Genomic DNA, 27,922 nt, shown 5'->3' on the forward strand with positions numbered 1-27,922 from the left:
GTTAATTCCTGAGCCCTGCCAAAATGGCTTCAGTGGCAATGAAATGGGGACTGAGTGTCAGCTGTCACAAAGCTCTTCCATTTCTTTATCATTTGGAATGATAAATGAGCGATAACTCAGCTTCATCAAGAAATAAATTAGTTAGTTTCAAACTTAGACTAAAGCTAGTGTAGATGTACTCCTGAAGAGTACATGTTTTAATCTGAAAATGTATGCTCCAGGGATCATAGAACAGGGCTAACAACATTAGTTCTTGTCAAGTACTAAGCAACAGAGTTAAACAGCAACTGGAGATACACTAACTGCCAATTTACCTTCCTCTGAGGCAGACTGCAAAAACTTCTCAGATGTAAAAATTTGTTTTTTCTCATCCAAAATCAGCTGCCAGAAACCACTCAGCTTAGACTCTGACAGGAAAAGAACAGATGTTCATCAAGGATGTTTCAAAATAAGTCAAAACTCATCAGTACACATAAAATACAGTAGAATTCTCTCTCCTGAAATCCCTCAAGTTACTTCTAGCCTTATTTGTCTTCAATTCTAAAGCCTCTCATTTCTCTCATGCAGAATTATAAATATGCCCAAAAAACACCAGCTGACAAAAATACTTTTATCTGACTTATATGTGTGAAATGTAAAGTCTGATTCACCTTAATCTTTCATAGGGCAAACCTTCCTAGAAGTAAAGAAGAAGAGGGAAGTGGTGTGTTGCTTCTGGTAGAACACAGCTGATTATATATCCTGGCAGACGTATGAACTCGGAGAGCTCTTGTAATATCCTCTAATAGGAGACAGAATTCCAGTCCCTCTGCTTTCAAAGGTTTGTAGAAACACTACCCAAATAACAATCAAGTAATACTTCCAATGCATCAGTCAAATCTGACCATGCAAAGTCAAGGTGAACATCTCCTGTCAGAATAAAGAGGAATATTGCCCTATGTGAATGGAAGCAGGAATTTGCAAAGCCATGGAAGAGTAAAAACTCCTAACTGACATAAATGAGAGATGGGAATTAATCTTTCCCTGGTTTATAGAAGACCAATGATTCTCTGTGTAGAAACTATACACAGATTAAGAAAAAGCATCACCTGCACACTGTCAAGAAGTGTTAACCCTCAGAACCTGTTTACATTGGATTCTGCCAACTGTTTTGTGACCTTACCAGTTTGTCCCTCAATTACAGACATCCTGCAGATCAACAAAGCTGCAGCAACTCCTTCAGTTACCATGGGAACCTGAGTACTTTGAGATGCTGCTTTTTCTGCTGTCTGGATCAGCATGGGCAGCAAGTCCATTCCCTGCAATAATGTGTCACCTGAAGGGACAAAAGAGACACATTAGAAAACAACAGTCCTCACTTTAACACCGAGGTATCAATGGTTTTTCTGCTGCCAGCAGACAAGGAAAGGAATCAGACACATACTGGGAACACTGAATCTCCCAAAGTATTTGCCAATCACTATCATTATGCAACTATGAAAAGCTCAATGGCAACCACTTCAGTCCTTTCCTCACAGACAGAACAGTCCCATCTCAATATATTAAGTTTCTATTCATGGGATGCAAAAGAAAATGCTAATTCAGTTACATTAAAGGAATCACTTCAAATCACAGGAAGTCTGACTTCAAAGATTAATGTTTCCCTAAGAGAGGGAAAGCAAATTCCTGGCAAGCCATGACCATCTGTTTCACTTCAAACATTCAGAAGTTAAGGAATCCCAGAGGTCTACAAATATGGATGAAATGCTGCAGTCAAAGGGGGCAGGACCAACAGATGTAAATCTCTAGGGGATCAACAAAAGAGAATAATTCCTCAAGTTCTTAATTTCAAACACAGGAATTTTTTTTTAAAGTTTCCAAGAGTCACAGCCAGAGACCAGTGGCCCCTGAGCAAGAAATCTTACAATTTAGGTGTAAAACAAAAATAAGGCAATCAAAAATTACTTTGAGATCTATGAAGGACAGCATGATGGACAATGATTTCAGTTATACAAGGAAACAAACCATCTTTATAAACCTGAAGGCAAAAGAGAGTTTAAGGAGACATATGAAGGACGACAGTAAACAGCCATTGCCTTACAAAATCTTTCCTAATCTGCACAACTCTCTATATCAAGAAGTACAAAGATTGATAACTCTTCTCCTAAGCCCCACAGCCAAGAGTTATTAACAGCTGCCCAGTTTTACCTTTGAAGGAGGCTAGCATGCACTGCAGGTAGGCATGTCTCACCGCTGAAGTTGAGGTTTTAAGGCTGAAGGCTTTCTTTAGCCATTCTACCAGCTTTTTAGGAACTTCTGTGGTGAATCGAACACACCAAAGAGCCAGGACAGAGACTGCATGAACCAATGTGCCTTCATGGACTGGAGAGAAACACAGATAGTTTTCACATCAGTTCAGTAATTGCAGAGAGCACAGAACATAAAACAGAAAGCAGCTAACATCAGGATGCAGGAAAAGAACACTTGCTCCTGACAGGCACAGCACAGTCTCCATGGGGTTGCTCATCAAAACAGGGCAACAGATGTTGGCAAGAATCCAGATTTATCCTGAATAACCATGTGAAAATCCTGCTCGAGATGAAAGCAGCTTAGCAAACCCAGAACAAAGGCAAGAGGTCTCACCTTCTTGTTGCAGGAAAGGGATGAAAAGCTCAGCCACAGTTGCACTCAGAGCCTGGCTGGAGGGTCCAGAAACCACGTGGTGACTAAGGCTGCCAATCCCTGAAAGAACAGAATTCTCTCAGCAGTTTCCAAACTACCAGCACAACATTTAAAACCAATCAAGAATGACCCTTCACACTTCAATCCTTATACAGACATCTCTTGTCACTGCATCTGGATATCACATCCACCATGTACCACACTGCCAGATCTCTGTCTTCACTTTCACTCTGGGTGCAAGTCATCTTTGAATAAAATTTTTGGCCTACCAGCCAATTATTTTCCATGAGTAGAAAGTCAGGAACTGGTATGTGGTATCCAGCACCCTCTATGGCTTCAACTACAGCCAAGCCATAGAGTGACAGGCAGGAAATCCTAAAGGCTGAGGTACAGATCCCTTCCATTCAGCCTTCTGCTCAATTTCTTCCACTAGTGAAGCAGCTTTCTTCTAGGATCCTCACCTGAAAGGACACTCATCTTCTGAGCAACAACTGTCAGCTTCCCCTCTGAGCCTGCCAACAAAATCACAAAGGTGACAGGTGATTGCAGGCAACAACTCTGTGTTATATCAAGAATCTCCTCCAAAACACAAAAGCTTGCCCCATTATCCCTGATCCAGGCCGAGCCACCCCTTCCATACAGGCAGTAAAGAGAACAGAAAATATACATAAAAATCCTTGAGGCTGTCAAGCCTTGATCCATCCCCACTGCTTATCCTACAATTTCCTCACCCCCTAAGATGGCAAAAAGGTGCCTGCCCAGCGACTCCACAGCCGAAGGATCACTGCACTGCCGAGCCAAGTTCTTTAATGCCACAACTGCTTCATCCATCAGCTGCACGCTGTTGGATTTCAGATGACCTAGAAAATAATACATGAGCTAAGAGATCCTTACAACAAACCGCATAAAATCAGCAAATAAGGATTATCTTTACATGTGGCTTAATGCAGCTTCTGGAACCATCATGTGAACTATTCCAGTTCCAATTTACAGCATTATCCTCCCTCCCGCCTAAAACAACCTTTTCACCAGCAATCAAGCTGTTGTAGGTACGCCAGAAAGTTGCAGAAAGTTTTATTCTGAATTTGTAATTTCCTCCAGAAGTAAGAATACTTACTGGCCAGTCCTTTCACAATGTCTAGAGCATACTGGCTAAGATCCAGGTTCACAGATACGAGCAAGCAAGAGATTGCTGACAACATAAGAGATAAAAACATTATTATTAACAAAATAGTATTTGTTTTTTTGTTATTTAACAAAATGTGATATGCCATTAGCATTTAATACACTCTTCCCCACAGTTCACATCAAGAGCAGAGTAGTAAGGAGTAGGAGCAAAAAAAACTTACAGAAATTGATGCCCAATGAACAGAAGAATTCAGGATTGTTCTTAGCACTCGGCTGTGAAATCCTGTCCTTGGTGCAAGCAGTAACTATCACATACCCTGACACTTGGGATCACATCACAAATGTTGCTTCTGCACATCTAACCCTTGGATTCCAGACAATCCTGCCTGCACTTGGGGACCAAAAGCATAGCCCAGAGTGACACTGCCCCAACAGCTCCAGAGCACTAAGGATTTAGGCTCTTTGACAGAGCAATGCAGAGATGACAGACTCACTTTCAATGACGTTCTCAGGACTCCGCAGCAGGGATTTCTGCAGAGTTGGCAAAACAGAGTCCTTGAATTCGGCATGGGACATGTAGCGAAGCAGCGGAGAACAGCTGTCCTGCAAAGGGGACAGGGCACTCAGCACAGAGCAGTGCTGCCTGTGGGACATCACGAGTAGCTCTAAACACTGTCTCACCAGCACATGCTTCTGAGGCTTTGTCTTGCTCATAAGGATGGTCTTCAAGTAGAAATCCAGGAGAGCACTCTGAACAAGCAAAACAACAGATTACAGCCACATCTCAACCTGTACACAGTTCCCAGCACACTGTCAGGTGCCAAGCTGGACACCCCAACTCCTCTGAAAACTTTCCTTCCACCCTCCCATGAGCCAGTCAAGCAGAGAACAGTGCTTCCTGCTCTACCCTGAGCCCAACAATCAAACCACACTGAGAGCTACATGCTGCCTTTCGTTCCCACAACAGGGACAAGGCAGGAAGTTCTATGTTGGACATCCACAGAAATGCACAGGCAACACCAAAACAGCCACAGATTTGGCACCTCCTCTCTGAACACACCCCAGAGCTGCTGTCAGAAGTGCAGGACTACTGAATTGACAGATAGTGAAACCAGAGTAGATGCTAAGTACCAGCCTCATTAAGAAATCTATTCAGTCCCTTCTTCATCATAACTAGGAATGCTTCTTATTCCCCCCAGAAAAAGCTGTACAACAGATCTACCTTGTATCGTTTGATAATATCCATCTCCTTCTGGGCTGTGCAAAACTGCACCACAAGTCCCAGCATTGCAGCGTAACTCTGGTTTGGTTCAAGCCCAAGAATGACAGATAGGTACTGATCAACCAGATCCTGGTTCTTAAGAGAAAAAAAGTAAGGCACATTAACACCACAGAACAGAACAGCTGTAGAATACGGTACATAATGTAAACATCACCTCTTTCCACAGCCTGTTCAACTTCTTCACAGCCCCATCCACCGCCTGCTTGTGAGAGCCTCCCAGGACTTCCAAAAGGAGCAAACACTGAACCTCCACCTGCCAAAGGCAACAGCCAAAAAAACCTTTGTGCACCTGCTTCTCAGAGAGCTCGTATCAAACAAGACATGCCAAATGTCAATGATTGTCAATGATTAGCTGAATCTGCTTAAGTCTTTAGATCATCTAAGTTCTTCCAACAAGCTGCCTTGGCTTTTATCCCACACCTCTGAGCAGAACCGTGCCTAACAGTTTTGGAAACACTGCAAACAGATCACATCTCTTCTTAAAATCTGTTCCAACTATACCCCAGTGTGGTATGAGCAAAGTCACATGTTTGTGTAAAGGAAGGCAAAAGCTCCTTGACACTGTATAACAGAGTATCATACAGAGATATTTCAAGGGAGGCACAAGGACTTCATGCCACACTGCAGATGCCCCTCAGAGGCACCAGGAGCCATCTCTGTATGCAGAGCAACTACACAGGTGCAAGACTACCCCACTCATGCTTTAGACACCTCCTGCTTTCTCCAGGAGAGATCACAGCACATCAAATTGGATTCTCTAAAATTGGATTCTAACTTGGTGTTTTCAGTTACATTCAGAATTCTTTGCAACACTGCAGAAACTTAAAACACATTAGAAGTACTTAAGTCCATATCTGCTATGAAATATTTCTGCAAACCTTAAAGAACCTACCAGTTTTTTCCATGTTTCTCCCTGTCTCTTGTCGGGTGTTGGAAAGACTGTGCGTACAAGCAGGCATGTCCAGGAGAGTGCCAGCAATGCTGCAGATCCACTGCTCTTACTGTTGTACAAACAGGAGAGGGAGATAAATCTACACTTGCCAGAACATAACTCACACCTACTAGACCATTACAGACCCATTTTGCCCAAGTTACAACAGTACCTGACTGACATGTAATTTTATCACACAAAAATGTAGTTAAAGTCTTAGTTTTTAAAGGAAATAATCAGCCCTCAGAAGTTGGTTGTTTCAGCTCTGGTTTGACACTCAAAGCTTCCAAATGGCACAAGAGGCAGCTGAACATTTGGCAGGTGATGAAATCCCCTTTCCTAATAATTTTGGAGACTGTTTCTTGAAAGAGTTTGCTCCTCATCTCCCCAGATCTGAAGTTTAACAAAGGCTAAACTGTAACTCAGCCCCTATCTACCAGCTGTTATACCAGAATATTTTCTCTGCTTTCCTAGGTGACATGAAGAGGTAAAAGAACATCTGAATGGAATTAACAGCTTTGTCTCTAAAGGCTTTTAACATCTCTGCCAAGCAGCAGCAGCAGCCTCATTCTGAACAGGAGGAATCACCAGCAACTCGGAACTGCTTCCACACAAAGCCACTCACCTGGGTACTCCAGCCTTGCCGCCAATCCCTGAAGACTGAAGTGAGTGCAGCAGGTTTTTTGCCGTGGCCTCAGGCTGGGATTCTGCGAGCTGCTGAAGGGCCAACTGCAGAGCTCTGCGGGATGCCGCATCACTGTGACAAACACAGGGCATGAATTCCTAAACCTGCCACACCGCACTGTTACCACCCCTGCACCACACTAAGGCTGCTCTGCTTTCTCATTTCAGCAGTCAAGCTAGTGACTGTTTTATCCTTGCTGTTCTGCAAAGTGGAGAAGTTTCTGGCAGAAACTTCCACTCCCTTCCTCAAGTGACAGCAGTTATGTGGAGGCCCTCCAGCAGATTGTAGAAGAAAATAGGTTCTGAACAGCTCCTCTACAACACACCATGATTTAATCCCACCTGAAATTGTCTAAAAGGTATCTAAAAGACAGCTCAGTCTTGCTTCACAAGGACATGGGTGTTCATTCTTCCAAACTGAACCAAAGGATTAAAGTTCTAATTTCAAAATTAAAGGTAAAATGCATGGCAAATACTGTAAAACTTCTTAATCCTCCCCTGAGAATGTAATTACAAGATGACATTCTTCAGTGTCATATACATCTCTGTGACACTGCATGCTAACATTTCCAGATGTTCCAGACCAATTTAACTACTAAATACTGATAGATTATATAATACATGCTTTCCACATCAATTTACTCACCGGTATCGATGCAGAGTAAGGCAGAAGAGTTTGCAAAGGCCTTTCACTGCACCCTCTGGGAGATCTGTAACAATGTATTTCAAAACACTTCATAAATCACTGAGCTCTTAATCTTTAACACAAACACGATTCACTTCATGACTGAAATCAGTAAACTGTCTGCATCTATGAAATTACTTGCAAAAATCACAGTAAAAGTTTGCTTTTTTTATACATTAACTGCATTTTTAAAAAAAATTGTAAAACTGGAACACGTGAAACATGGTCATCTTCAGAAAATGAGAGAAATAAGTTTAAAAAATTTGTTTCAGCTGTTTTATTAAGACTATCTGTAAGCTTCCACACTCCCCATCTCTACATATGTGTGTATCCCTAAAAGAACAAGAGTCATGAAAGAAACTCCACTGATACACTAATGAAGAACTAACACATACAATGCTACAACTACTGACTGGAAAAAGCAGTTGTGCGAAAAGCTGGGGTTCTGAGCTACCCACAAATCCCATGCTTGGAATTAACCCTGTGATGGAAGCACTGGCTCAAAACGCTGCCAGCCCCCTCCTTCAATCAAATACCCCTCATGCAGCCTTTTGAAACAAAACATTTTAACATTCTCCTCCACCCAGGTAAGTTAGGTAAAGGTAAAACTTTTACCTTTCCCAGAAATGCATTTTCCCAGCTCACTGAGGATCTCTCTCCGCTCCTTCACGCTGGCTGTAGTTACTTTCACTGCAAACCGCTTCAGTGTATCAGAAATCTAAAACCACAAAGCAGAAAAAACATCAGACTGCCTTTGATATCAACCCACAGAACACAAACCAGGGCAAACAGAACATGTCACTTGCTGCCACATGACCCCTTAGTGTCCAAATGTGAGCATCCACCATCTCATCCACTAAGGAAGGGGTACTGTGCTTCACACACTCTGAAACTCCTTCCCCAGGGCTGAGGGATGACTGCTCTCCTCTCATCCGTGCTCTCATGCTCTGTAAGAGACACTTACCCCTCTAAAAGTAACACAGAGTAAGAGCTAAGACTCATAATCTGGAGTACAGGACCTTTCAAAGCCAAAAATAGTAACTTTCAGAATTCAAAGGAGCTTTGCCCTGTGTTATCTCCTGAAGTCCAAGTAGTCCTGAAGGAGCACTCGAACTGCAGACAACCCAGGGAGACCTACACACCCAGGTTTTCTGCAGTTATATAAACCAAAGCACAGCTCTCCAGGAAAGGCTGACCAATTTTATATCATCTTTCTGAAAGGCAGTGAATAAGCATGTCTTTAGAAGCTCATCAAAAACTGTTCCTTCCCTTTTCAATTCTTTTTGAAGGGCTCCTCAAAACTGCTTTCAGTGAAGCTTTTTGCCGTCATGCTGGAAGGCTAATCCTGCACAGCGGCTTCCCGGCCTTTAAAGTCCATTCACACCTCCCTGAGACTGTGACCATTTCACACCCAGAGGTCCCCTTAAAACCTGTCTGGAAGTAGTGCTGCACCTCTGAACAGTAAGGCTGGGTTGAGCTGCAAAGGACGACCAACAATGTCACTGACTCCAGAACCAAAAAAACCAGCTGCTGTTATGGACCTGCTCTTCTCTCAAACCTTTCAATTACATGAGTTCATCATATGCAAACTCAAACCAAGCTGCACTTACTCATGCTGCTTAATGATGACAGGGAGATGTGCAGACATGAAAAATGTGTTAAAATTATCCTAAGTTTAGAAATGAAAAAATATAAATTATGTATAACACTACAGGACCTCACCAGCATCTCAGCGACTTACACAAACTGCAAAACCTCGACTACTCACCAAGTGTCTATGGAAAAGCCTCTGGGACATGCTTTGCCAGTTTGCTTTTTATTTTTATTTTTTAGGATGTTTATGTATACATTACACAGCTAGCATACCAGCAATGCCGCTGCAAGCAGATACAGAGGACAAAAGCAGTATTTGTACAAGGACCTGTCGCTGAGCAGACTGGGATTGGGAACATGCCAAGCCCCTCAGGACGAGCCGGCGGTCCCAGGCAGCCCGGGCACAGGGAGCGCTCACACGCGGCCGGGCGGTGCGAACCGGGAGCAGCCGCACACGGCGCCGCAGCCGGACGGGACGCGGCTCCTGCCGGGCCTCGATGGTGCCGGGCCCCGCCGCCCCCCGCTCCGCCCGGGTTCCCCGGCGGCGGCTCCTTCCCGCGGGCCGGGCACGGCGCGGGCGGCTCGGCGGGGCCCGCCCCGCCTGCCACGTCCCCGGGCGGCTTCGGGCGTCGGCCCGGGCCCCGCAGCCGGGCCGAGGACGCAGCGGGGCGGGAGCGGAACGAGGCGCGGCCCCGGGCGCGACCCCCCTGCCCGGGCCGGACCCAGTGCCGCCCGCCCCGCACTCACCTGCGTGTCGGCCGCCATCGCTCCGCCGCGACCCCGGAACCGGTAGCGGCTTCCGGGGCGGGCCCGGAGCCACGGCGATGGGCGCTGCCCGCCCGGCCCGGGAGCCCCGGCCCCGCCGCGCGGGGAAGCGGAAAGGGACAGGGCGGGCGGCGGCTGCACCGCCCAGACCTGCTGCGGGCAAGGCCTGGCCGGGGAGAGCCGCGCTGCGGCCCCGAGAACAACCGTTCCACCGCCCCGGCCCGAGAACAACCATCGCCCTGGAGCAGGGCCCCTCGGGTTACACCTTCCCCAAAACCCAGCTGATGTGGAGACTACACCATCGATGCAAGCACACATGAAGGTGGAAAAGAGGTTTTTATTTCTCCCATCGGGTCAACTCTGACAGAGGCAGAGGGTGGATGCTGTTAGTCAAAGAGACCAAATCCCATGTCCTCGTCAGACTCCTCCGACTCCTCCTTTGCTGCCTCCTTCGCTGGAGCAGCAGCAGTGGCAGCAGCAGGTTTAGCTGCTTCAGCTACCACAGGCATGGCTGCCACAAAAGCTGAGGGGTCTGCCAGGAAGGCCTTCACCTGCAAAAGTGAGGGAAAAAATGTAAACTCACAAGGAACAAAACATTCTGCAAGACAACCTTTGTAATGATAAAGGCAGCACTTGCAGCTTGCCAGAAACTGAAGAGGTCCCCTCATCACTAGCAGATATTAATAACCAAAGACGTTTCAGCTATGCTGAGTGTAACGGCCCCACAGAAGCAACACCAGGTAAATCAGCTTTCTCCTGCCCTTTGTACACAACATACAGAAGCAAGTGGCCCTTCTCCAGACACATCCTGCATTCTCAAACCAGGGGATGTGCTGTGAATGTGCCTGGCTGCATTTCTAACACACCTCTGCAGAGCTCAAAACCAGCCATTACCTTTTCAGCCAGTGGGAAGGTGTAGTCAGTCTCCACAGCCACGGCCAGGACACGCTTGTACCCATTGATGATGGAGTGGGGCACGGACGCGATGGTCGGGTACCCAATTTGCAGACAGATGCTGGCAACATTACGAACACCCTGTGAAGAAACAGACTTGTGTTTCTGTGGTCTGAGAAATAACCTGGACTAGAAATCACAGCAGAATAAATCACTTTTACACTGCAAACACAAGGAAAAGCATGCAGTGCACTCAGGTAACAGCTCCAGTGAAATCAAGGCATCAAGATTTAAATGTCTCTTATCTCTGCCCTCTGGTGACAGGACTCAAGAGAACAGCATGAAACGGTGTCAGGGGAGTTTGAAGTGGAATAATAGAAAAGGTTCTTCCCCAGAGGGTGGTCAGGCACTGAACAAGCTCCCCATGGAATGGTCATGTCTCCAAGGCTACCAGAGCTCAAGAAGCATTTGGACAACGCTTTCAGGCACAGGGTAGGATTGCTGGGGTGTCCTGTGCAGAACCAGGAGCTGGACCCAATGATCCTTGTGGGGCCCTTCCAACTCGGAATATTCCATGATTTTAACTGGCCTTAAATGATTTCTGAAGCAGCTTCAGATGAAGAATCCTACAAGTACTCCTGGACAGACAGTTTCCGTAGGGAACCAGGGAGAACTCCTGGCTCTGCAGGATCTTATGGAAAATACCAGACAGGACACTTTGTTCGGGGGCAGTGCTGGGTCCCAGAGCAGCAATGCAGAACAGGAGTGACAGGGCTGTGGCACTCACCTCCAGAAAGCGTTTGTGCAAGGTCTCCTCAGTGATGTCCAGCACTTCAGGGTTGTAAATGCTGCCATTGTCAAAGACCTGCTGGATCACCAACCCGAAGGAGAATGGGGAGATGTTCAGCATGTTCAGCAGGGTGGCTTCGCTGGCACCCACTTTGTCTCCAGTCTTGATAAGCTGCACATCGCTCTGAGGAGATCAGGGAAAAGGAGTGAATACACACCAAGAAATTCCAGCACATCAAATGGGACACAAACACAGGCAGTGGAACTAGAGGAGCAAATGAGCACAACCAACATACTCCACCTTCAGCTCCACAAGCAGAGGAAGCCCCAGACCACACAAACAAGTCCAAGCCAGCCAGGAGAAAGGCAGCACCTTTCCTGCATTACCTACAGGTAGCTCCACCTGTATGTTCCTCTCACAGAGCCTACCCCTGGAAATCTGAGGGAGAACTTCAATCCCTTCACTTCAATCCCTGCACACTGAAGCCAGACACCCTCCTCCAGATCCCAAAGTGTAATAATTACACTGCTCATACAGTATCTTGGCACTAATGAGAGCTCTGGCCTTCACAGCTCCCTCAAATGCAACAATCAAGGCCTCCCAGTCGAGGAACAGCTTGAACAACTGCAGCTCACTGACCAGAATTTCAATGGTTCCTCTGGAAATCTTGGTGGTGATGCCCAAGGCCTGGAAAAAGGAGGTCTTCTCGGGTCCGAGGCCCGTGTTCTGGGCTGGCACAGTCACATCACAAGGAGCGATAGCACCGGCACGGGCAGCAGCTGGCACCTGAGAACGGGGAGATGAGACACTGCAAGAACGTTCACCTCAGATCTTGTGGGATCCCCTCCTCCCTGACTTGCTCCTCCAGGATAGACCCAGAATAGCACCCAGACACACAAAAGTGAGGCAACTGGACTTAAGCAACTTGGCTAAAACTGCAAGGGCCAATTCCCAACCCTTGAGGACTCCTACTAAGGAGGTGTCCACCGTGAAGACTGTTTTATTTTGCATTCCATCTCAGCATAAACAAACAGCGAGTGATGATGTCCCCTACCTTGTTAGCCAGCAGCATGTCCCGGATCTCAGTCAGATCCTCCTTAGTGAAGACAAAGCCCACGTTCCCACGGATATGAGGCAGCAGCCTGAAGGGAAGATGACAGACTTCAGTTTCACTCCTTAGACAACCTCCCCTCTTCCAAGACAGAGGACCCAGAAGTGCTCTCAGGCACATTACCCACTTTTCTAGTGCAGGGTTATTCTCCAGATGACCACGAATAGCTTTGCGCATCATCGTGTTCTTCCCCATCAGCACAACAGCTTTTCCACGCAGGGACATCCGGATCTGCTGCATCTGCTTGGATCCCACATTGTCTGCTCCCACAATGAAACATTTTGGGTAATCATCCAGAAGTTGCTATAGCAAAAGAAACACTGTAACTATACAAAGAAGTTCAGAGCAGAGCACAGAGCAGCAGTAAAATCTCAAGACGTTAAAGGGTAAAAAAAGTCTGTCAGAAGTTCGAGAATGATGAGCTCCGAGTGAGGCTAGGTGGGCCACAGGCTCCATCTTTCACTCAGCTATCGAGTCACATCCCTGAACACGTCTGCAAGCGCCACGGCAAATTCTCAGGAGGCCTAATCTGGACTATGATAAGTCTCTTCCTAGTGCCAGGAACTCATTCAGACACCCCAGAGCACTCCCCTCTCTCTCAGAAGCCCCCACAGCCCGGCCCGCCCGGCTCCCGCTGCCCCGAGCCTGCCCCGGCAGCACCCCACGAGGGTTCCGAGTCGACACTTACGATGATTTTCATAAAATAGTTGGACTTCCACGTAGCCCTGTCTTCCCTGGGCATCTCGACGGTGCTCCAAGGATCGCCCGGTGGGTTTAAAGACGAGCTGGGACCTGCCAGGAAGAGCGGCTCAGGTGGGTCCCCACCCTTCCCCTCCCTCCGTCCTGGGGCCCAGCGCCCCCAACCCCACAGCCCAGCCGCGGCCCAGAACCCCGCTCCTGGTCCCGGTCCGGTCCCCTCAGCGCGGCCGCCCAGCCGCAACCCCACCCGGACTCCGGAGCCGCCACGCCGCGCCGCACCCGCACCTCCACGAGGGCTCCGGGAAAGAAAGGCCGCAGGGCGGGCCCCACTCCTTTTATAACGCGGCTCATGACCAACCGCAGAGCGCTGCTGAGCTCCCTCCCCTCAGCCCATTGGCTGCTCTCCACGTCAATCATCAGCAGCTCCGTGGGCCGCGCGTGTCGCCAGCGGAAGACGCGGAAGGCTCAGGGAGAGCGCGCGCAGCCGGGCGCGCGTCGCCCCCTGGCGGCCGGAGGAGCGCCTTGCCCCTCCCTTCCCCCCCCAGCCCCTCAGCCCTGAGGGGGCCCCCGGGGCCCGGCCCCTCACGAGCCGGGAAACAACCGCGACACAGGCGTGACTATAATGGTAAAAATTTTATTGGCGTAACTGCAAGGTTTTTAAATGGAGGAAAAAAAAAAAAAAAGCGGAGTTAGAAGTTTACAAGGGAGGAAAGAATCAAATAATTGTCGACCCAGCGGAGCTTCCCCCCAGCCCAGCCCGGACGTGATGTAAAAGGCCTTCCCCAGGGGTAGTGCACCCCCACACTCCAACAGCAGCTGTGCTACCCTAAAACCACATCTGCACTGAACGAACAGGCATTTTGGACAGCCACAGCGGCCGCAGCCACCACTAGGCATTATTTGGCAGAGTAGCATCGGTGTGGCATATCAGACACCAGATGAAGGCAGAAGGTGAGTGTGACATCATCTCGGTTAAGCACTAAGGCCAGAGGAGCCTCCTCTCCTGCTCTGGAGGAGCACCACGCACCCCACTCAGCAGCCTGCACCCAGGCGTGCCACAAGTGTCACTACCAAAGCCTCAGCTAGCAGTGAGGTAGGTTAAAGACTCCCCAGACAGGGAAACTGAGGCACAGGATTACACAGTTTGCAGATGTCACACAAAGTGGCAGTGCCAGAAACATCTCACCCCTCTCCAGTACTTGCACACAACAGCTGTGTGTCCCCTCAGCGGCACCAAGGAATTTGACCTCTCCAGCGAGATAAACACAGGCAGCTTAGGAACATCCATTTTAGGTCAAATAGACTTACAAGATGAAAAGGCAAATAAGGACTCTTGCCTCAAGAATTTCCCAGAGCTGTGCTCAGCCCAGCTGACACAGCTCCAGTGCTCCTAGAGCTCCCTCTGGTCTCACACCCACACACTGAGGTTTGTTTGTCAGGGGAAATCAGTGGGACAGTATCAGTGACCAGAGCAGGGCAGCGCAGCACCATGACGAAGTTACATGGGACTGTGACCCATGGCTTTCAGGGCTGGTTTCTGACACAGCCACCCCTAGACCCCTCTAATGCACCCACCGAGCTGCAAAACACAACTGGATGCCAATGGTGACAGAGCTGCAGCTCTCCAGAGCGCTAACTGCAAACACCATTCCCAGGGCTGGTACCACAGAACGCCACCGGGAATTTCAGCACAACACTCCCCTCTCCATAGCACCCTCCAGCCAGAGACCTAGAAGTGCTTCACTAGACATGAACTAGGCCTCACAATAACTTCACAAATCCAGGCTAAACTGCCCCCATTTTACAGATGGGGAAACTGAGGCACCATAAGGTTTAGTGACTGGCCCAAAGCTGCACAGCTAGTCAGGAATAGACTCTGTCTCCCAGTTTCTCCTCCTCAGTCACAAGACCTTTCTTCCACAGAAAGAAAGGAGCCTCTTCCCCAGTTAACCCTGTTCTGGTTTGAGGCAGCTGAAGAAGAGAAACCAAGGGCAAAGATCTGAGATCCTTTCCCCATAGCATCATATTAAGACTCATTTTTAACATCCTGGAAGCTGATCTTTGGGAGAACGGCAGGTGATTCAAATACAGCAGTTTACAGGTTACAATAAAAACCAAAATTACACTTTTAGGTGACCCAGAGGAAGAAAAAAAAAAACAAACCCAAACCTATTCACAGTTCACCTGCCTGTGCTAGGGGAAAAAAAATACAAGTCACATTCCCTTGCCCATAGATTCCAGCCCCTCCCAACCCGCAACAAAAAGGAAATATTGAGTGTTAGTTAGGCTTAATAAAGCATTGAGATTACAGATGCAGTAAACCAGCATAACTGGCACGCTGCCTAGGACAGCACAGCTTGATATAAAAGTTGCTTTCTTAAAATCACTTCAAAACCAATTTCCATATAAGAGGATTAAAAGTAAATTAGATATGAATTCAAAATCAGTGTAAGAAATCTACAGTTCTTATCAAAGACAGGATACAGTATTCACTTTGATAGTAAAACTCCAAGTGTGTCATGCACACCGGACCCCCAGGACTCATTATACCAGTAACAGTCAATATAAAGGTTATTGCTGTAGCATCTCTCAGTAGAACATGTTTAACAAGAGCTCAGAAAAGGGAAACACCAAGAGGCTGATAGGTGTCATTAGCAAACCGGAAGAAGGATATAAATTTAGGATTTTTTTTTTCCCGGCTTCTTAAACCCTTCCTTCTCCCCACTCTTCTGTGACAGATTCAGGCCCTGATAGATGGGAGAGTTTCAGGCCAGATAAACACACGCACATCACACTCACTCGTAACAGGGATGGATGAACAAGGCTGCTCTGACCTCTCTGTCTTTAGAAAAGGGGTGATGCCTCTTCCTCTCTCCCAGGAGCAGTAGGTGAGGGGAGCAGATTCCCTGAGCTGGCCTGGGTGCCTATGGAGCTGCCTGGCACGGCATGTCCCTACAGGAGAGCACAACAGTGCAGAGGGATGGTCGGGGCTTACCCCACCTCCTGCTCCAGTGTGCTGAGAAAAGGCATTGAGAAAGGGAGTAACAAACTAAGGAAAAAAAAGAGGAACACCCCACACAATAACATCTTGATTCCTCTTAATTGAAAAAAGAGTAAGTGGTATTATCTCCTTACAGTGTAATGGAACTGGAGAGACCCTTGCAGGGTCTTGGCTGCCTGTGCTGATGCTCTAGTCTCAGCAAGTCACACACACCATGTAACTCTGTGAGTAGAGCCAGGGTGGCACTGAGGTCACAGAGTGGCCTTTCTGCACTGTCACTCACCCTGCGCACCTGCAGGCAAAAGCCTGAGAATGAGGTGTCAAAGCAGAGGGTTGTGTTGTCTGCAAGTGTCACTATTTGCTCAGAGAGCTGACACAGGCTGAAATGTACTGGCAAAGCCTCCTGCTGCCAGGAGAGGGCTGGGAAAATCTTGCTGTTAGAGCCCTCGAGCTAAGCTCAGCTGTCAGTCACACACAGACACACACACACACCATAACGAGGGATCTCAGCCTCTCTCTTCTGAGACACAGCAAGGGCGTTTCCAGTTTAATGGTCCATCTCATCTCTGGATCTACTGCCTCTCCACAGCAGCACTTCCCACCCCCCACCCCCCTCCTCCCCTGCCTGGTAAGGTTCCTAAATCACAGTAATGTTCAGAGAGACAGAACTGCCAAGGGGGTGGCAGAAAGATGCTTTAGAGCCCATCTATGGTGCCTCTAACAGAAGAGCTTGAGGAAGCAGTTCTGGCAGTAGGGTTTGTCGTTTTGCTCTTTGAAGGTTCCTTTGTTGAGCTGCTTGAGGCAGAAGGCACAGACAAAGTGTTCTGGGTGGAATTTCTTGCCCATAGCAGTGATGCAGCGTCCTGTGATGGGCTTCTGGCAGCCAGAGCAGAGCGAGCCGCGGCGCTCGTGGTAATGCACCTCGCAGTAGGGCTGCCCGTCGTGCTCGAAGAAGCTGCCGTTGACGAATGGGGTGAAACATTCCTGCAGTAGGACAAAGCAAAGGGGACAGGTTGCATGAGAAGCTGGGGTGGTGGGCAGGGGCAGCTCTACAAGAGTCCTCTGCTCTATGGCACAGCCCAGCTCTGCGGTGGGCAGGTGAACTGCTGCCTTCCAGCACTGTCCTACTATCCAGAGCCAAACTCTGCCCATCATGAAGAGTTTCCAAAAAAAGACTGAGAAATGCACAGTTACAGACACAAGCAAGGGAGTTAACCAGCTCCTTTGCCCAGCTGGCTTCACTTCTATAAAGAAAATACTATGGATGAGCTACCAGATATGTCCAGCCAGGATAAAAGAGAACATTCCTGCCCTGAGATGGGAAACACTGCAGCACCTTTCCCTGGTATTTTTTTCCTCACTCCAGCTTTCTCACAAGGGCAAACAGAAGAAAGGACCAACACAGACTTTCATGCAGCAGAATCCTGATGAGCTTGGGACTGGTTCCAGCTGAGAAAATTAGGCACAATTAATCTTTATGAGTGACCTCTCCAGAATGGCTGGCATTAGGCAGGTACACTCTGCAAAGGATTTTCCAGCCTGAAACATTTCCACCAGTTACACATGAGTCACTGCTGAAACTGTTCTATAGTGCTAATGATGTTGAACAGATAAGGGGAAGAGGATACACCAGCTATGTGCTAATGTGTCCAGAGCTGTTCCCTCCCCCTCAGCATCAGGCAGCTGAGGACACTTCATTGCAGAACTTGCAACAAAAGCCATCATTTCCACCAGACTGGAGAGACTCCTCTCCTTGTAAAAGTGGGAAACTGAGGAAGGAGAGTAAAGGAGAGAGTTGAGGACACTGCCAGATTTACCAAATATATAAGCAGCAAGACCCAGAGGAGCCAGTTTCCTGGATCCTGGTTTTGCTGTCCTCTTCCCCAGGGAGGACACTGAGTATCACACAGCTGGCTCCCAGCGTGTGGACATGAGTCCAGCAAACAGCATGCAGAGCCATGGGCAGCTGAACACTTGCAGTACCAGGAGAATGCAGTTTGCCTGCAGGAATCCGTGACTTCACCAATGCTGACAGTCTCTTCCCTCAGTCAGCAGGAGAGCTGTAAAGTTTGCTCTGCTTTTGCAGAAACAGGAAGAGAATCACATCTTGTGGCCTGGAGGAAATCCGTGCTGGCCTCACTAATTCAGGCCACAGCAGGGAGAAAGGAAAACAGAGCTACTTGATAAAGTCTCAATCTCTGCAAAAGGCATAGCCCCCCCACAGCCCCAGTCGGGCACAGCTTCTGCCTCCCTCTGCACACCACCGCAGGAGCCACAGACAGTCCCAACAGGCTGGTGACTGTCTGCTCTGAGCATCACAACAGGAATCAGCAGCTTGCAGTTCTGGCTGCTTGATCTGGTTTCTGCCTTCTCTCCCACTCTAGGAAACAGTGGCCGATTTGGCTCATCTCTTGGGGACAGTAAGAGTTAATATTTGCAATGCTCTCTGAAAGAGTGCCAAGCATTTCATCTGCAGTATTCCTGTTTATTATGCTTGTTGTATGGAGCCTGCCACTGTTTCACTGACTTGCATGTTTGTCTGAACAAGGTCACTCTCATTAGTTTACATTGTCAGATGGAGCATGGGAGGGAGATCCTCAAAATCTGATTGCTGAGGCAAGTACTCAGAGAGAAGTTTAGCTTATAATTATTTAAAGGTCACAGAAAATATCTCTCTTTATCTGTAAGCTGCTGCAGAAGCTCATAACTGCAGCTGGGAACAGAAAGAGCAAAGCAACTCAAAAGTTTAATATAAACAGACAGATATCAAGAAGGTGTTTGGTTGCTGGAATGTTTTTATATTGTGGGGCTGGCTGCCCTTCACTACCCCACAGACACTTTTCCCTGATATGGGACCAGATGCCTCAGGGTGGAAACAAGAGGGGTCATACAGCAGCAGCAAAGGACCTTGGGTTTCTTACCCGACAGACAAAGCACTCAGGGTGCCACAGGGTGTTCAAGGCAGAGATGTAGTTTTCCAGGATAGCCCGGGCACAGCCTCCACATTTGGGAGCAAACATATCAAAGTAGTCCTTGCGGCAATAGGCTTTGCCATCCTTCTCATGAAATCCTGCCAAAGGAGAGGAGAGACAAAAGGATCAGCTCCCCATCTTCACTGTGGCCACACAACCTGTGCAGGGTAACCCATGTGGGTAGGATCATCCCCCTGCTAACACACACAGCAGCTAAAGCTGTTAAGAGTTCCTTGTTCTAACCCTAACACTGTTCCTTGTTCCCTAACCCTAACCCTTCCCTTCCCAGCAGAGGCATGTTCTTCCTCTCCAGGGAGAAGCCATGATTACTGGCACAATCCTTCCCCCATAAACAGCTCCCTTCAAACTCCAGTAGCTCCCCTGTGATGCCTCAGGCTGAACCCCAGCAGCATCTCTGCCTCATTCCCTTGTCTGCAGTTCAGGGGGAAGATTGCTTTCCCCTTGCACAAACCAGCAATACCTTCAGGTCCAAAGAAAGCTCCACACTGAGCACAGAAAAAGTGTTCAGGGTGCCATGTCCTGTCCAAAGCCGTCACCACTTTCTGTTTAAAAGAAAACACAAAGTACAGGTCATGTAAATGATGGCTTCAGCTTGGAGGTGAATAAGGGGGGCTGGAGAGAGGGGAGAACATATGAATGTTGGTGCTGACAAGAGCAAGCATTAAAATAGACTGTCCTTTAGAGACCAGAGTCAATTCACCCCTGCCTCTGGCTTGTTCAGACTTTCCCACTGCACTTTTTTACCCTAAAAGGATCTTAGGCACTGCTTCCTCCCTTACACAGGGCCCCATCCAGTCCTCAGGACCAGCACTGCTGCCTGTTACCACAGGCTACCAACAACAAAAAGCTGAGGAATCATGACCAGAATGATGGAGCAAGGTGGGACGCTGAAGGAACTTCAGCAAAGGTAAGAGGGACCAACTCCACTCACTAGTATAAGAATTTGACTGTGCCAAGTTGTTTCCCTTTCAAAGCAAGGACAAAACAAATACAGAAATCCCTGAACAAAATCTTCCACCCAGAATACATGGGTGAAGTGGACTTTTAACATCTAAGCTTGCAGCAACTTGCCAGCACCATGATTCCCCCAAGGAACTCACATCAAGGATGGGCCCGTTGCAGTAGTAGCAGCGAGGAGAGAAGAGGTTGTGATAGTCCTTCTCGCAGTAGGGCTGCCCATCCCGCTCAAAGAAGTTCCGAGACCCAATCTCCTCCTGGCAGTGGGTGCAGACGAAGTGCTCAGGATGCCAGGTTTTCCCCATGGCTGTAACCACCTGTTGGGAAAACAGATTATGGAGAACAACTCTATCTCTCCCTCCCCTAGACCATATGACAAGATACCAGCTGGAGGTCAGCAAGAATGACAAGTTCTACTACTCAAGTGAGCCCTGGACTGGGGTAGCATGAAAACTGAATTACCTATAATCTCAGGAGAGGGCAGTCCCTCAGGGGCAGGGTAGAGGTCACTGGAGGAGCTTACAGCGTACCTAGCCAGTGGATAAATAGAGTACTTCAGTTTCTCCAGCATCTCCAGTCTCTCCAGCCTCACGAAACAGCCCTCCCCATTACTCCCAGCTGCAGCCCAAGGTTCAGCAATGAGGCAGCACCTTCAACCCACCTGCCCAGCAATAGGCTTCTTGCAGGCTCCACAGACACCTTTGGCAACTGTAGCTACACCCAGTTTATTCAGGTCAGACTGAAGACTTCCCAGCATGGTATCCAGCTGACTGCCAGGCTTGGAGGCTGTGGATGGAGGGGAGCTGCTCCCAGCTTTTCCCTGTGCCATGAACTGCAGGTAAGAAAAAACAAATACTGTAAGGTGAATGTTGCTGTGCTTATCAGATAAATGCCTGCTGTTGCTGCCAGTGACTCCTCTGCAGAAACAGACAGGAATCAGTTATGCTCTCTGAAAAAGCTGATGAGACCCAGGATCAAGTACACACATGTATTCTGCCCATGCAGAGACATGCAGAGAACTGAGCTATGTAACAGTAGAGCTGTGAACTGAGGATATGATTTTCTTTCACTGCATATACAGCAGAAGTCACCAGCACATCCCAGGCACTCAGTACAGTGCTCTCTAAGCCTCTGCCAAAACTCTCCCTTTACCTCATCAGTTCCTGGCCAGCTGACAAAGCAGACACCATCCAGAGGGCCCCTTCTCCTTGACCTCTCTCCATTCCTATGCTCTTGCTCTTGGTTGTCTCTCCTCTCTAATAGAGATGTTCCTCTCTCCCTCATCTCGCCTCCCTTTCAGCTAGGAAATCTTCTCTCTTTGCACCACCTTCTGCACATCTGTTTGCCATGTCTCTCTCAGTCTCAGGTGGCTCTCACCCCATGCCTGAGCTAAGCAACTGGAAGCAGGAAGGAAGCAACTCCCTCCCAGCTGGCTGCTGTTTACCTACAGAGAGGGCACTGCATCCCCAGCAGACAGGGCTGCCACGTGTATTGTAGTTGGAAATGCACCAGTGGGGGGAAGGGGCTTTGGATACTTGTCTCAGAGGCCGTTTCTGAAACTCATACCACCACAGCACACACGGCTTGGAAAGGCTTCCCAGAGGAGGGGAGAAATGTTTTACTGAGGTTCATAACTTATAAACAAAGCGTATGTTCTTGGCCACCACAGCCCCCTTTGCAAACAAACCCCAGCAAGGAAATAGGATTATTTTAGCTGACTTGGCACTGCCATAGCTATTGTCAGGTTTGAGACACAGAAAAAGAAGTTAGGTTTAGAGCACATTTTCTTTTACTAAGAGAATAAATTAAAATTTAAACAAAATCTATGCCTATGAACAATCCACCAGCCTGCTGCCAGCATAGCCAAAAGAGCAGGGACATGCTGAAGTGCTCCAAGCCTTGGCAGACCCTGCCCTTCCAGCCACAGGAGGAGCTCTATTCCCTGTCCTGCAGCTGCTTGTCCTTGCAGCTGACCAGTTTACTCAATGACAAATCCCGGTTTCTGCTCGTTTGTATAAACATTCTCATGACATACAGGAATTCAGCTGCTTTTACACACACACCCACACACTCCCCAGCCTTGCCTCACATGCAGCATGACTCCCGATGGATCCTAAGCCACAGCTTTTCCCCTCCTCTCTCCTCCCGTAATTTGCAACCTCTCCTAGTCCAGCAGCACAGAGCAGCCCCATCACACCCCAGACTCTTCAGCCTAAAACAAACCCTTCACAACACAACACCCATTTGCTACCGAAAACTGTTACAGTGACTGTCTCCAAAGCACAGATACTCTCACAGAGGGAGACAACAGGTCTTTGGAGACAAAGCCTGTCCAGAGCCCCAGGATAATGCCCACGCTTCCTGCATGGTGCAGCAGGAGGAAAAGGGCTGCACTGTGTGGAGAGAATCACAGCTTCTCTTGCTCTAGCCAGGGGTTATGGCCACGCAGGGCAGGCACACATGCCACACACAAGTGATAAATACCATCCAGGGAGAAAGGAGATGAGATTAATTCAGCATGTAGCAACAAAGCACTTCACCCTTGTAGTGACCCAGAGGGACCACACACTCCTGGCAGTCACAGCTGGCCCCAGAGCAGGCACAAATACCTTTCTAACTGGCCTGGCCATCCAGCCCTCTTGACAGCTCACAAAGGAGCCCCCACCTGAAAGAGGTTTGTTTCCACCTCCTGTATATAATGCATGCTGTTTGTAGGGGACACTCAGCACATCATCCTCATGCAAAGGCCCTTCAAATCCCCACCCTTCACCCATAAAATCTGCCATCACTCAGGTTCAGAAAGGAGCTCTATGAGTAGCAAACCATGCAATACAGGATATTATCCACATTAACAGTGCTGGGAGCTCCAGGAGCAGATCCCAGCACATTCATCAACCAGAAGAGCACGCACCATGCTGAGGAAACAGAAAGGGGATCCTGCCTTGTCAGGGGCTGTGGGGCCCCGGAGTGCAGGAGCAGCCAATGGATTGGCACTGCGGACGAGGGGAGGAGCAGAGGTCACCTGGAAAGTACAACAGGTCAAGATGCAGAGTTGTTTCCTTGCTCATTGCTTGAGAGCTGCCTGCACACTAACACTGCACTGCACATATACCTTAGAACTCCCCACCACCCTGGAGCTACAGCCCTTCCCTGGCAGGAGATGAAGAACCCAGGTCCTGGCTGTGCTATCTCCTCGCCCAAATCCACTCATACAGTGGAACACCTGCCTAAAAGTGCAAACACAGGAAGGACTGCTGAGCTGCTCCTTCCTGTATGTTCTGCCATCTTTTACTCCCTCCATTTCAGAGAGATTGTGGCAGGGAGAATTGTGTGTGCAGGCTTGGTTTCAGAGTTACCTTCTTAATCTCAGAGGAAAATAAGAGTCCCTGCTGCACAAAGTGACTGTCAGGACACACAGGACCCACATATCCCGGCAAGTTATTGCACAGACATGTACTGTGCAGTGCTACAGCTGGGATTAGATATTGTCCATGAGTCCTCTCTCCCATCCAGCAGTTCATACCAGCCTTTACCTGAACACTGTATCTACTGAGCTGTCAAATTACAAGCAGTAGTTGGATTGGAAAATACTGCTAAAAACACAAACCAGAACAGAGAAGCCTGCCTGCATTTCTGGGAAGAAAGCTCCATCTTCAGTCTGACAGCCAACAGAGACAACTGCCTTGGCGCTAGAGGTCCAGGTCTGAGGAGAACAGGAATGTTTGGGATCTTCATTAGGAGGGGTGCCCACAACAGAAACCTCATGATAATCATTATCAGAAGCTTCCCACTGGAAGAGAGGCTGGGGAGCCAAGCTGAAGGAAGAGACTGAACTAGGAGCTGGGATAGATGACACATGGCAAGGCTGAAGTGGGAGTGAGAGAAGAGGTGCAGGGCCAGAGGCAGGAGAAGGAGCAGCATTAGCAGGGACTATCTTTGCAGCTTCTTTGGAAGGCTGGAGCTGGGAAGAGGCTGGAACAGAGACTGTCCTCCTGGGGAGGAGCGGGGATTCTGGAGGAAAAACCACCTAGAAAGACACGGAGGAAGAAGAAAGGTGAATAAATCCAAAGAGGAACCAACAAGCACTTCCTTTAACAGGAAGGCTGGTTGCTACCACTGTTTATCTAAAGGGAAAAAGCAGCTAGAAAGAGAAGGGAACTAGAAAAGGTGCTGCTCACTGTAGCTTAAGGAAGAGCACCATCTTATCCATCCCCAGAAAGCCCTGAACAGGTACAGCACTGGACAAAACAAAACACACCTCAATGTCAGGCTTCCCAGTGCAGTTTTAAAAATAATCCTCACATGGACATTTGAGATGTGATAGCAGCAGACTGCATCAACAGATACCATCAGCAGCTCCCTCAGATCCCACTCCAGTTCTTAAACATCCAGAACTATGACCCTGTGCTGCTCTCCCTCTCAGGCCAAACAAGGGTGAATAGAAAGAGTTGGTTCTCCATTTTGTGTAGTTTAGGCTGCTCAGAAACTCAATCTGCACCTCCACACAATGCTATCTGGACAGAAGGACATGCTGGAATTTCCCAGCATGTGTGACCCTGCTTTCTACCTTCTCTACTTGCTGTTCACCACTCTGCTCTTCCCCCCGGGGCCTGGCAGTGACAATGAGCCCCTCTGTCAGCCAGGCATCCTGGCTTTGCCATTCTTCCTGCTCCTGGTTATCGATGCCCAGTCTGTCCTGAAGCTCCTCAATCAAGCGATCTTGGGACTCAGTCTTGTGGAATATGGCAGGACCTAGTTTACGCCTTGGAGAGAGGTCCCGAGACATTGGATGCACATTTGCAGTCTCTTTTGTCCTCTTGATTAAAGATTTAATCTAAATGACAAAGGCAATAGTATGAGCACAGAAAAGCAATGTCAGAGTAAGCCGCAAGATGCAACAGCACAAACTCAAAGGCATTAGTGACAATCGTGAACAGGAAGAGTGATGGCATTTATTCCACAATGCCAAAATTCCTCTTGGCACAGCCCAGAACAGTGACTCAGTGCAAGGAAAAACCCTGTAAGGATAATCACAGCAGCCAAAAATAACTGTCTAGAAAAGGAAGGGAAAGATTAACCAGCAGGAAGCCAAGATAGGAGGTGCAGCATGAGCATTCCACTGAGCATTACAGAAACCTCAGCATCACAAGGGCAGAGAGCTGCCTCTCTGTGTTTGCCCTTGACAGGCACAAGAGTCTTGTTCAGAGATGTCTGGTGCACTAAGTGTACTTCCAGCACGGAAAGGAACACTAACAGCTTCAGTAATGAGACCTAAAAAGGTAGGCAGAGCAGAGGAGCTGCCATCCCAATCAGTAGCATAAAACAGCCCTTTCAGCTTTTTGGAGGTCTCTGTGGACTGAGCCTTACCCCAGTTAGAGAATAAAAGTCCATCTCACAAGGAATTCCCTACAAACTGCCACATTCTGTGCTGCTGAGCCACATGCAGGAGAGACCGCAAGATAAAGGTGGGGGCTGTGAAGCCCTGTGACATGCACCTGTCAGTGACACTGCTCAGAGCTCATGCTGTTAGTGGGGTGGGCCTAGGCACACTCACTGCACACACACATTGTTAGTGTGCTGGCAGAACAGTCCTGGCTAGGACTTGCCCTGCTCCTGCATTCACTCAGTGCCTGCCTGGCCAGATGCAGAAATCCTCTCAATGGGTGGTTTGGAGACACATGGCAGATCCCATTCAGCCTTCCCAAAGTTTTCTGGAGATTCTGGAGTCACTGCAGAGCTTCTGAGCTGCTCATTTTCCTGGTCTCCTCTGGCCTTGTTCATGTTAGCAGTACCTGCCTTCCTAAGAGTTCTGTCTCTGCCCTGCCTCTTCTTGCCCACATCAGGACAGTGATGTACCTTGGTTTCATGTGGCACTTCAGCTTTTAGCTCCTGTCCTTGCTCCACGACAAAGCCCAACTGGTTTTTAGTGTCTGGAAAGACATCCCACCGATCCAGGGCAACAACAGGAGGTTCATTAACACAATCCATAACACTGTCATTCTTTGCATGCACCTCTGGCACATGTGCAGGCAGCTCCAGGGCCCACAGCTCATCTAAAGCTGTTTCCACACTTCTGCCCTGGGAGGAAAGACCTGAGTTGTCCCTGAGTACTCCCTGCTGATGCAGGTCCTTGGGTATCTGCCCCTTCAAAGCATTTGAAACGGGTACACTTGAGATTTTGGGGTCAATTCTGTGTTCCTTCTCAGTCTCTTTTGCCACGTCATACCCTAAGCCCCGTGCCTCCACATTAGCAGATCTACAGAGAAGCTCCACACTGGAAGCTGGTGCAGCCTGGGAAGTATTTCTGGAAGAGTCAGGCTTTCTGTTCAGCTGAACTAAGCCTGCAGAGGCCACCTGCTCCCCCCGAGCAGCATAACCAGAGGAGCTCCGTGGTGGGGGCACAGGGACAGTTTGTGCTAAATGGGGCACAGGTGGAGGGGCAGCAGGATGCCCTGACAAAGACAGAACTGCAGGGTCACTGCATTCCTCAATGCAGGGGTCTGCTGAGGGGACAGATGTTAGCACTGTCGAGTCCCCACTGTGACTTGCAAAAGGGTGTTTGGAATGGGACAGCACTGCTAAACTGTGAGGAGTGTTGCTGGAGTCTGCATTTGCTGAACTGGGAACCAGTTCTAGGGACGATTCAGAAATCAGAGACATAGTAGAACTAGTCTGCAAAAAAAGAGATAGAAGGAATAAAGAGAGAAAAAGATAATGACAGAGATAAGGAAAAGGAAAAAAAGGCACAGAATTAAGCATTGTAAGAATCATGACTTCCAAATCAAAAAGCCACATTGAGCCAAATCCTTACTTCCAAGAGTAAGGAAGAAAAATGAGACACCAAAGAGCAGAACCAATATGACATTGTACCAATCTTCACGAGTTCTACAGCCACTGAGATCCTTTTCCTGGGCCTTCCTCCTCAGTGACAGCTCACTGTCACCTGCAGCTGCGCTGGGGGCATGGCATGGCCACCGCTGGGAAGCCAGCTTCAAACCCAGGAGTGTCTCAACTGTGAATAAAGGGCACGTTAACTTACTCACAGTCAGACATGTAAATTTTATATTCCAAAGCTGCAAAAAAAATTCAATCAATTAATAGAACAAAGCATGACATTTTCTTCTTGATACACTAATAAAATGCTCCAGTTGTCTGAGTTCATGGCAGTGAAAACAAAGCTCCAGGGCATTCACAGCAAGAGCAGATGACATGGGCTTTGTTCTATTCACATCACTAATCTCACCTTGGAAGTGACACACACTGAATCTATACGAGCCTGTCAGTCACTCTATGCCCTTGTGAGCATTGCTTAGGTGGCAGATTAGCCTCTTCCCCTTAGGCCAAAGACTACGCATTGACATTGTAATAAAATCAGTATTAATTTTGATCCAAGGAACATTCTAAAAAGAGTAATTAATACAGAGGTTTTGGTTTTCCTTGACTTACAGGTTCTTTTAAAACAAAAGATCATGGGTCCTTCTTTCCCCACTTCCAGTGGTTCCTGACTAAACTCTAGGAGACAAAGTGGTACTACTCCTTTTTCTTAGAAAGGGAGACTCAGAACCACTCACACAGCAGGTCAACCCAACACTAAGACTGTGCCTTCTCAGTTTTAGAAATGTATCCACAAAGGATTTCCAAATCCAAGGAGCTATCAAGACCTGCTCTTACTCTTAGTCATATTTTCCAGAGGAGCCTAAAGAAGTCAAATGCTTATGCTCTGAGGTGGAGGAGAACATAACTTCCTA

General features: G+C 48.2%; 3 protein-coding genes across 11 annotated transcripts in view; all 3 read right to left on the reverse strand.

The window, feature by feature from the left end:
- The window catches only part of GCN1 (GCN1 activator of EIF2AK4), a 38,206-nt gene extending 28,394 nt beyond the window's left edge, over positions 1–9,812 (reverse strand). For both annotated transcript variants that reach the window (XM_014253887.2, XM_005524421.2), the window contains exons 1-16: positions 9,712–9,812; positions 7,987–8,089; positions 7,333–7,396; positions 6,628–6,759; positions 5,964–6,072; positions 5,226–5,324; positions 5,012–5,146; positions 4,471–4,539; positions 4,284–4,392; positions 3,779–3,853; positions 3,393–3,521; positions 3,123–3,173; positions 2,623–2,721; positions 2,188–2,361; positions 1,163–1,315; positions 315–407 (exon numbers count right to left, since the gene is read on the reverse strand). In XM_014253887.2, the coding sequence (XP_014109362.2) occupies positions 315–407; positions 1,163–1,315; positions 2,188–2,361; positions 2,623–2,721; positions 3,123–3,173; positions 3,393–3,521; positions 3,779–3,853; positions 4,284–4,392; positions 4,471–4,539; positions 5,012–5,146; positions 5,226–5,324; positions 5,964–6,072; positions 6,628–6,759; positions 7,333–7,396; positions 7,987–8,089; positions 9,712–9,729 (1,612 nt within the window). In that variant the 5' untranslated portion in view covers positions 9,730–9,812. The remainder of the gene's footprint in view (positions 1–314; positions 408–1,162; positions 1,316–2,187; positions 2,362–2,622; positions 2,722–3,122; positions 3,174–3,392; positions 3,522–3,778; positions 3,854–4,283; positions 4,393–4,470; positions 4,540–5,011; positions 5,147–5,225; positions 5,325–5,963; positions 6,073–6,627; positions 6,760–7,332; positions 7,397–7,986; positions 8,090–9,711) is intronic.
- Positions 9,813–10,046: 234 nt separating this feature from the next.
- On the reverse strand, positions 10,047–13,553 carry RPLP0 (ribosomal protein lateral stalk subunit P0). The gene is made up of 8 exons (XM_005524422.3): positions 13,509–13,553; positions 13,213–13,316; positions 12,652–12,827; positions 12,468–12,555; positions 12,053–12,199; positions 11,411–11,596; positions 10,624–10,764; positions 10,047–10,280 (listed from the first exon to the last, which is right to left on the reverse strand). Exons 2-8 carry the CDS (start codon positions 13,264–13,266, stop codon positions 10,116–10,118), a joined length of 957 nt encoding a protein of 318 aa, XP_005524479.1. The 5' UTR covers positions 13,267–13,316; positions 13,509–13,553; the 3' UTR covers positions 10,047–10,115.
- A 3,281-nt stretch (positions 13,554–16,834) lies between these two features.
- PXN (paxillin) overlaps positions 16,835–27,922 on the reverse strand; it is a 45,230-nt gene continuing 34,142 nt past the window's right edge. For 3 of the 8 annotated variants that reach the window (XM_088064838.1, XM_014253881.2, XM_014253883.2), the window contains exons 7-15: positions 25,809–26,846; positions 24,742–25,008; positions 23,782–24,201; positions 23,086–23,196; positions 20,836–21,006; positions 20,318–20,491; positions 19,678–19,759; positions 19,146–19,294; positions 16,835–17,208 (exon numbers count right to left, since the gene is read on the reverse strand). In XM_088064838.1, the coding sequence (XP_087920964.1) occupies positions 16,942–17,208; positions 19,146–19,294; positions 19,678–19,759; positions 20,318–20,491; positions 20,836–21,006; positions 23,086–23,196; positions 23,782–24,201; positions 24,742–25,008; positions 25,809–26,846 (2,679 nt within the window). In that variant the 3' untranslated portion in view covers positions 16,835–16,941. Of the gene's footprint in view, positions 17,209–19,145; positions 19,295–19,677; positions 19,760–20,317; positions 20,492–20,636; positions 20,705–20,835; positions 21,007–23,085; positions 23,197–23,781; positions 24,202–24,741; positions 25,009–25,808; positions 26,847–27,922 lie in introns of those variants that run through there. The other 5 variants (XM_088064843.1, XM_088064841.1, XM_088064842.1 and 2 more) reach the window with 5 other exon arrangements.

The sequence above is a fragment of the Pseudopodoces humilis genome, chromosome 20, assembly GCF_049639895.1.
Source record: "Pseudopodoces humilis isolate 2021_Gansu_Grassland_sample_001 chromosome 20, ASM4963989v1, whole genome shotgun sequence".
NCBI lineage: Eukaryota > Metazoa > Chordata > Aves > Passeriformes > Paridae > Pseudopodoces > Pseudopodoces humilis.

Excerpts from the sequence above, each read along its gene's own strand:
- RPLP0 (XM_005524422.3), bottom strand. The coding sequence starts at position 13,266 with ATGCCCAGGGAAGACAGGGCTACGTGGAAGTCCAACTATTTTATGAAA. Across the intron at positions 12,828-13,212 it reads ACTATTTTATGAAAATCATC|CAACTTCTGGATGATTACCC; the intron begins GTAAGTGTCGAC and ends CTTTTGCTATAG. Across the intron at positions 10,765-11,410 it reads TGCACAAACGCTTTCTGGAG|GGTGTTCGTAATGTTGCCAG; the intron begins GTGAGTGCCACA and ends GTTTCTTCACAG.